This window comes from Tribolium madens, unplaced genomic scaffold (assembly GCF_015345945.1).
Source record: "Tribolium madens isolate multiple individuals breed KSU strain unplaced genomic scaffold, Tmad_KSU_1.1 Scaffold_19;HRSCAF=116;Tcas5.2_LG9, whole genome shotgun sequence".
NCBI lineage: Eukaryota > Metazoa > Arthropoda > Insecta > Coleoptera > Tenebrionidae > Tribolium > Tribolium madens.
In genome coordinates, this window is record NW_025400983.1 from 4,963,307 (window position 1) to 4,971,580 (window position 8,274).

The following is an 8,274-nucleotide window of genomic DNA, read 5'->3' on the forward strand; positions in this document are numbered from 1 at the left end:
AGATTATTATCGTCGAGTATAAATTTTAATTAGTTTTGCTTTTATTAGCGATTTTCTCAATAACTATTTGTCTCAAATTAATATCAAACGATGAAACCTTTGCCAACACTTTTACTGTAATCAATGATTTATTTCAAGAACAAATAAAAATAGCATTTTATAAAATAGGAAAGGGGCTATTAATAATAATACCGAAAATCGACCAGAATTTTCACGAAAATTACAAAAAATTAAAAATTTTAAATTTGCAATTTGAAATCATAGTTTATATTTCAGGGGTTTCACAGACTTATAAAAGTGTGTAAAACGCTGATGAAACGCGATATAAATATATAAATGTTCAAAATTTTTGTGAAGGAATGAATTTAATGATTAGACCAGAGACACTGACTGAGGACGTGGTGGCTGAGTGACCTAAATGTTAAAAGATGTTGCACAGCAGCTTTTAAACATAACAAAATATAAATAAATTAAATATAATAAAAAATTATCAACGGCAACATGAAATGTATAATAAAAATATGAATATAAAAAAAATTCTTTATTTAACCTAGACATGGATTCTGAAGTTCTCAAGAATTGTAAAATTGGAGCTTCATGCTTCAATATTTATCAAAAAATGTTACAAAATGTTATTTTTGACTTTCAAATAAAAAAACAAACATTTTTTTAGTTCTCAAATTTATGATTATAAATTGTTTATACACCCTGTATATGCATGGTGTGGTCTGATTACGCACATTATTAAAAATTATGATTGCTAAAAGCTAAAATTCAGTTGAAATAAGAGAAAATTGGATTCCAAAACGATTAATTCTACGCCACTGTGCTCCGCCACTTTCCAATGAGCGCGTGGGCGTCTGACGGCTCAACAAAAACGCGATATTTTGCGATTAGCAATGACGTCATTGCAGGGCCGTCATTGCAAATTGATTATTCGCATGATAATCCTTTGGCCTTTTACTTGAAACTATGCCGACACCTAAACAATCAATATTATGATGACCTTAACACCCCCGCATTATTTGATCGGCGAGTTTTTATTTGAACAGGGCGAAAAAACAGGAAGTTGATTGACGACGATCACTATTTTGTTTACTCTGCATTTCCTTCTCCCAGTGTTGCAAACTTTCATCTTATTGAAATTGGTAATTGATTCCGTATTAAACTTTAATTAAATAACGATGAAAGATGAAATTTTCATCGAATTCGCAAAAGCGGAAAATTTACAGTCGTCAGTCATGCCACTGTCTATTTATATTTACATTTAATTACAACAACGTAACTAACAAGAAACAATTATTATAAAATTAAATCCACACTACATAAGCAACAAAAGACTAGTCATAAAAAATAATCAAAAGAAAGCAATAATTACGTACTCTTAATTAAATTACAATTACTTTAACACCATTTCAATATCATACTATTATTATGAGTTAGTAATTAAGAAAATAAATAGAAAAAAAGAATTATGGTTTTTAAAATAAGCGTGTTATAGGCAACCAATAATACACTAATTTTTTTTTTAATAAAAGACTTTCTCACTTCAGCTGTCTTTCAAAACCTGAAGTAATAATTATAAAGTAACAATAAACAATATTAATAGAAAAAATTAAAGACAAGTTGCTTTTCAACGTTTATTCTAGATTTGACTAAAAACTTTCCACCGAGCACAAGACATTTTACACTCATTTAGCTCCGGGACACTCAGGTACACACAGGGCACTACTCCGGCTTTTTTCGTACAATTCCCCATAAAACCTTTGCAAATCTCGGTAAAGCTCAGCTCTGGATGACGAATTCGGACTTTGGCAACACTGACATCTGCAAAAAAACATTACTACAAAAATTAACAACCACATTATTTTACTCGTATTCGTTGTCATAACACGACCACTCGATCGATCTCGGTATCGAACTCAGTGTTTTTGCAAGTTTCGCATGCAACTTTTCGGCCAAACTCGGTTTCTGATCGAAACACAAACAAACTTTTTTCTTTTCTTCATCGGAAAAGACGGTTTCACCCGCGTCTGATTTTTCCTCGCTTGTGGCCCAAGCTTTGGAGCGACAGCAATGACACTGGGCGTTTTTGCTGTGCTTTGAACACATTTTATTGGCATCGAATAGATTTGTTCGTGGTTGGGTCGGAAAGTCGGCTTTTTCTTGCTCTTCACTGGCGTATCTAACAGTGTCAAAGTAACCCTTGTATTTAGCACAAAGTGGGCATTTTTTTGAGACACAAGGGCAGGCTTGTGATTGTTTGCTCATCAATTCCGGTTTTTCGATTCTTACAGCGCTGATGCGTTTGACACTTTTCGACTCCCTGCAACTAATTGAGACAAATAAAACAGGTTTTTTGTGTTGATAAGCCAAAAGTGTCGCCAGGTCAAGAACATAAAATTCACCAGATCCGAGTTGAAAATTTTGCCAAATTTTCATCAGATTTGTGTGGCAAAATCTCGCGTCAAAACGTAGTTTTCAGCTTAAAAATCTGCTTTAACTTTTGGAAAAAAGCAAAAATGACATGCTTTTCGGCCTAATTCTGTGATTTTTCACCTTGTTTTCAAGAAAAGTGTGCGAAATAATTGCATTTTTCATCGGAAAACTGCTAAAACGCTCGCAAAATACAAAAATAATGTAATTTTAGAATTTATTTCTTTATCATTAAGGTTCTTTTAGCGAAATCTGGCGAAAAACCTAAGATTTTTGTACAAAAAATGCTTAAAAGCATTTTCGGCTAAATATTATGTTTTCACAATTTTTAGCTTAAAAATTCGCTTAAAAAAAGCAAAAATGACATGCATTTCCGCTTAATTTTGTGATTTTTCGGGTTGTTTTCAACAAAATTTTGTGAAATAATTGCGTTTCTATCTGAAAAACGTGTTAAAATGCCCGAAAAACGCAAAAAGTTAGTTTGTTTTAGCGAAGTCTAATAAAAAAATTAAAATTTTAGTCCAAAAACGCGCTTAAAAGCATTTTCGGTCAAATTTTGAGGTTGCTCAACTTAATCTTGTTAAAAAAACAGTTAAATCGAGTGAAACAAACAAAACAACTTGAATATCAATATTTTTTGTGATTTGAGGCGTGTTTGGACAACATTTTGCAAAACAAATAAACCGCTGGTTTAAAAACTAAGTAAGTCGGGCAAAACAAGCAATATTTTGAACTTTTTGTGTTTTTATCTCTCAATTTCCTGCTTAAACACTCAAAAAAGGCTGTAAAAACGCCGTTTTTGGACTATTTTGTTGAATTTGTGTCTTCTTCTTAACCAAATTTTGCAAAATAATTGTGTTTCTAGCGGAAAAAGGTTTTCGAAAAAAACGTAAATAAGTCGTCATTTTCGACTCGACTTTAATAATATCTCGTAAAAAACAAATAGATCTATTTTAAACCAATTTGGTGTTTTTCGATTATTTTGTATACAAGGAGAAAAAAGAGAAAATTTGATCAAGTTAAAGCCTAAGAGTTAGGTAAAAATAACATAAAATAATCTTTTTTATAATAGTTTAGTATTTTTTGATACGCTGTGGCAAATTCTCCCAAAAAAACAGAGTTTTCAGTTTAAAGATCTGCTTGAACTTTCGAAAAAGACTTACCTAATTCTGCGTTTTTTGTCTTGTTTTTAACAAAATTTTGCGAAATAATTGCATTTGTAGCTGAAAAACGTGCTAAAACTCTCACGAAATGCAAAATTAATGTAACTTTCGACTTAATTTTTGTGATTTTTAAGCGTGTTTGAATAAGATTTTGCAAAATAAGTGAGCCTTTGGTTCAAGAACAAAGTAAGTCGAGTGGAATAAGATAAAAATAATAGCGATTTTGATTTAATTCTGCTTCAACAAAATTTTTAGAATTCTCTTTGTTTTTATCTCAAAAACGTGCTTAAACACTTGAAACGGGCAAAAATAACGCCGTTTTTGGTCAAATTTGTTCAATCTTTTGGTTGTTTTTAACGAAATTTTGTGAAATAATTGTGTTTCCAGGTGAAAGAATATTCAAAAAAGACAAATATAAATTGTCATTTTTGATTCTATCTGGTAAAATCAAAAAGAAATATTTTTATCCAATTTGGTGGTTTTTCGACTTTTTTGCAAAAAATTGACGAAATAGTCAATTTTCTGGTTCCAAAAAAATCACCAGATTAACATGAAAATGGCCAGATCTGGTGACATTTCACCACACCTGGCAACACTGTAAGCCACTAACGTGCATTTATCGTCAGTTTCGTAGTTTGGTTTTCGGAGAATTAAATCATCTTCAGCTTTGCGGTAGCAAAACGGTGGCCGACTTTTACCACATTTAAAAGGACGTTTTTTTCTAAAAAAAATGAGTCAGGAGTTAAATCGGTTAAATTATTTCACCACCTGCTGTATGACACTGAATGGCAGACTCTTCTGCAGACATTTTTCCTCGTTTTTCTCTGAGTTGAAGTTATCACTTTTGGGTTGACTACAACCGTGCTAGGGGTCGGTTTTGTGCAAACACACAAAGTTTCCTCAATTGTAGTTTTGGTGCTAACTTCAACTTTCGGCGCTATTGTTCCCTAGAGAGTGAAATGTCGGTGAAGAAAAACTCTTGTGTGCATTTTACCGGAAATGTTTTCGTGGGTTCCATTAACAGATCCAAATCGACGCCGGCAATCGATCCGTTGATTGTCGACGGGTACAAAAGCTCGTCTAAAGTGGTCTGAAACGAGGCTAGAACGTTACCGATTTCGCAACTCTGCCATTGTACCAGCTCAATGTAGAGCCACTGGTCGTCTGAAAGCTTTCATGCAACGGCAAACTCCCCAACTTCTGAAACTTACGCAACTCTCTTTGAAGTTCGTGCAGCTGGTGTTTGGAGAGAAACGTCTTGTAGAAAACGAACGTTTCGCTGCATTGGATCGGGAAGATGGGCTTGTAGCTGGCAGTTTGGACACACGAGTCCAACATGTAGATTTGGAGAGACACTTTGCCGTTTGAACACAACCAAACACCAGGACATGTCACCTTAAAGAAGCTAAACCAGTGCGAAAGTAGGTCAAAAGGTGAGGAGTTACAGCTTGGACGTCGAGTTCCACTTGGACTTGAAAAGCTTTCCTGGACATTCTTCGAGAATGGGGGAATAAAATATCACATTGTTTGAACCTAAAATAAAAATTGGTACTCTGTAAAATAAAAGTGACAAGTAAATGTCGATCACTTGGAAATTTTGGATTTGTGGACGTTGATTCGTTGCCGGGAAACCATCGACCCATGTGGTAAAATTGGTGGAGGCGCCGGGATAACAATTAAACACAATCTTCCATTTTGTAATTTATTAAACTTATAATAATTAAAGACAAACATATTGCAATTTTGATTAACTAGTTATAAAATGTGCGTAATTATGAAAATAGGTTGGCAACATTGACTACCAAATTTTAATGTCAATTGTCATTTACCAATAATTTAGTTGTCAGAAGTCTTTCTATGTTCGTATGTTAGTTGGATGTCAAAAAAATATTTTATAAAAATCAAAATATTGATCTAAGCATTCTATAAAACGTCTCAAAATATCCTAAAATGACATGTTGTTGTTCACCACAGTTTTCTGTCATAATTTACATAAAAATTATTTTGACATTTCTCATTTGTCAACAATTTGTTGTTTTTTAAGTACAGATTTCGTTCTAAACACTTCAGTGTAATACAACAGAAGTTTCCTAGTTTGCCTTTACTGTGGTGCAGGTATGTGCTTGTAGATGGCGCCTCTATTCTTTACCGCAGCTTATCGGTGTCGCGATGTTGGTATCGAATAAATACGCAATCGAGGTAGGCAACGACAAATCATTTTATATTTTTTTTGTTGTTGGTCTTAAAAAGACGAAGTCTTACTGCAAGTACGGACTTAATCTCTTTGGATTCCACTCTTAAGTATCTACAGGTTCAATTTTGGTTTAGAGAAATGTTTGGTTTTTCTAGAAAAGTTGGTACTTTGTAATACACTGTCGCACACGGATCACGGAATTTTGGATGATTTGTCATTCACTTGACATAAAAATGTAAAACGGGCATTAGGCAACTGACCACATTTTTGAGTTTTTGTAATTTTTAGCTAAAAAAATGGTACAACAAATCATAGTTATTTGTTATACAAGACGATAAAGACATTGTTTATCTACGAGTGAAAAGGTTAAGTTTACGAGTGACGAAGTCACGAGTAGACTTTTATCATCAGAAGATAAACAATCTTTATCGTCGTGTATAATATTTCGTTTTATTTTGTACTCACCTACTAGAATTTCTTGAATATAAACAGTAGAAAAAAATACTTTATTTCACTAGACTATAAAATACTACTTTATCTACTGAAATTAGTTGATAAAACATAAACAGTAGATAAAAATTACTTTATTTCACTAAACGATAAAAGACTACCTTATCTACTCAAATTAGTTCATAAAAGCACTCTTTAACATTGAGTACAAAATAATAATAATTTATTGAACTTATGTAAAAACACATATTGCTGGCATTATTGTTTCTGAAAATGGACGCCAAAAATGAATTTCATCTAAAACTTTCAAATTTTAGTTTCAAACGTCAATCATAATGACAATAAAGGGTGGCTTATATTGACATTTTTTGAACTGACATAAATTTGATGTCCAAATTGCCGTGTCCGCCACTGTACATTTCCGAGTAGCGGAATAAATAAAAAAAAATTAACAATAAAAATTTCTTGTGCTTTTATGTTTTTGCTTTACTTTTATTTGCTCTTATGCTTGGAAAAAAATTGCTGCCTTTATTGGGGTTTACTACGCCACCGCGCCCCCGTCAAGTGTCTCTGGTCTGATCAAATACGAATATTCAATTCCAAAAAATGGGAAATTTATTCGATTAAAAACAGTCGACATGCAGTTATTGGATTATGACAAGTAAAAGCTTTCTGTTGTAGTATAAATTTTGCATTGGTGTCCATTATTTTTCGATTTTTTGGTCACACAGCAGAAACGTTAGTAGAAAATCGATTAAGCCTAATTGCAAGTAATAATTGGAGTCAGGGTTGATAAAATTCGAACCGAATTAGAGAAAATTGAGGTGTTTAATCAATCACGTACAATGACACCTTCATTAACTTGGAATGATTTTAATTATCACGAAATTTGGGGTGTCTGCTATCGAATATTTGATATCAAGTTGTTCAGAATTTGTTTTTGCGACTTATCCATATTAAATTTATGAGTAACACTTAACTTGTCTTGCGAAATAATAAAACACGTCAATGTAACAAAATAGAAACTGTTCTGAACGTTGTGAAGACAGTAAAATTACAGTAATTCTCCGGAGATGAAACTATGTCTTAAACAGGGAACGATTATAGCTGCATTGGGAAAATTGCTCGACTGATTCAAAGTTTTTAATTAACAATTCACGTTGTCCGATTGCAGATGATTGTGATATTTTTTAATAGTTACCAAAAAATATGCTCACTTATTTAAGTTGCATAATCACAGTAGCAGCGTTTTTTAAATTACTTTGTTGTTGTCAGTGATTTTTTAATATTTTAAGAAAACGTATCTACAATTTAAACAGGTCGCACGTAAACCTAATGAATAAAGATTTATATCGATGCAAACAAAAAATTTATTCGAAAATCAATAACTTCATTTGAAAAAAATATATATTATTATTATTATTATTATTATTATTATTATTATTATTATTATTATTATTATTATTATTATACAGAGTGAATTATACAACTTTATGATCTATAAGAAATTCAAATGGCACCCAATTGCCACAGGGTGTTTTACATAAATTAAAAAAAAAAGAAAAAATGCCAAGTAAGATAAGATACCAGGAACATTAAAAATGTTTAGAAAATCTATCTGTATAACATTTTTGACATTTATTTTTTTATATTTGACATTTTTTTATGTTTATTGTTACCGTAAATCTTGTATAAATATTTTTTTTAATAATTACTCAGTAAAGGTAACAAAAACTGTGTCAATAAAAGCTACAAATAACCGTTAAGGTAGCTGCAATTCAAGATACAGCTTCTTTGTTTCCTCTTTTAACAGTCTGTAGCAAAAGAACATGTAAAATTATTTTTACAACAGAAATAAATAAGGTCAAAGTACAAAACCTAAACCTCCAGAATTTTAAAATTCTTATAGATAATTTTTTTAGCATTTTTTCATGTTCCTGGTATCTTATTTTACTTGACATTTTTCTTTTTTTGTGTTTTTATAAAACACCCTGTACCTTAAATTGCCTACTTTTTAATTAACACAAAATT

General features: G+C 31.7%; 1 protein-coding gene across 2 annotated transcripts; it reads right to left on the reverse strand.

The window, feature by feature from the left end:
* Positions 1-1,626: 1,626 nt before the first annotated feature.
* On the reverse strand, positions 1,627-5,196 carry LOC123014521. 2 transcript variants are annotated; one of them, XM_044413690.1, is made up of 8 exons: positions 5,045-5,196; positions 4,811-4,994; positions 4,738-4,763; positions 4,594-4,689; positions 4,368-4,546; positions 4,210-4,320; positions 1,874-2,332; positions 1,627-1,827 (listed from the first exon to the last, which is right to left on the reverse strand). In XM_044413690.1, exons 1-8 carry the CDS (start codon positions 5,090-5,092, stop codon positions 1,692-1,694), a joined length of 1,239 nt encoding a protein of 412 aa, XP_044269625.1. In that variant the 5' UTR covers positions 5,093-5,196; the 3' UTR covers positions 1,627-1,691. The 2 variants fall into 2 exon arrangements, with proteins under 2 accessions (XP_044269625.1, XP_044269617.1); XM_044413682.1 differs by having other exon boundaries at positions 4,594-4,763.
* Positions 5,197-8,274: the final 3,078 nt, after the last annotated feature.

What these genes read in the sequence shown, in the direction of transcription:
- LOC123014521 (XM_044413682.1), bottom strand. Translation starts at nt 5,092, where the DNA reads ATGTCCAGGAAAGCTTTTCAAGTCCAAGTGGAACTCGACGTCCAAGCT. An exon ending in TGGAACTCGACGTCCAAGCT is followed by an intron (nt 4,995 to 5,044) that starts GTAACTCCTCAC and finishes AGCTTCTTTAAG; the next exon opens with GTGACATGTCCTGGTGTTTG. An exon ending in CGAACTTCAAAGAGAGTTGC is followed by an intron (nt 4,764 to 4,810) that starts GTAAGTTTCAGA and finishes GAAAGCTTTCAG; the next exon opens with ACGACCAGTGGCTCTACATT.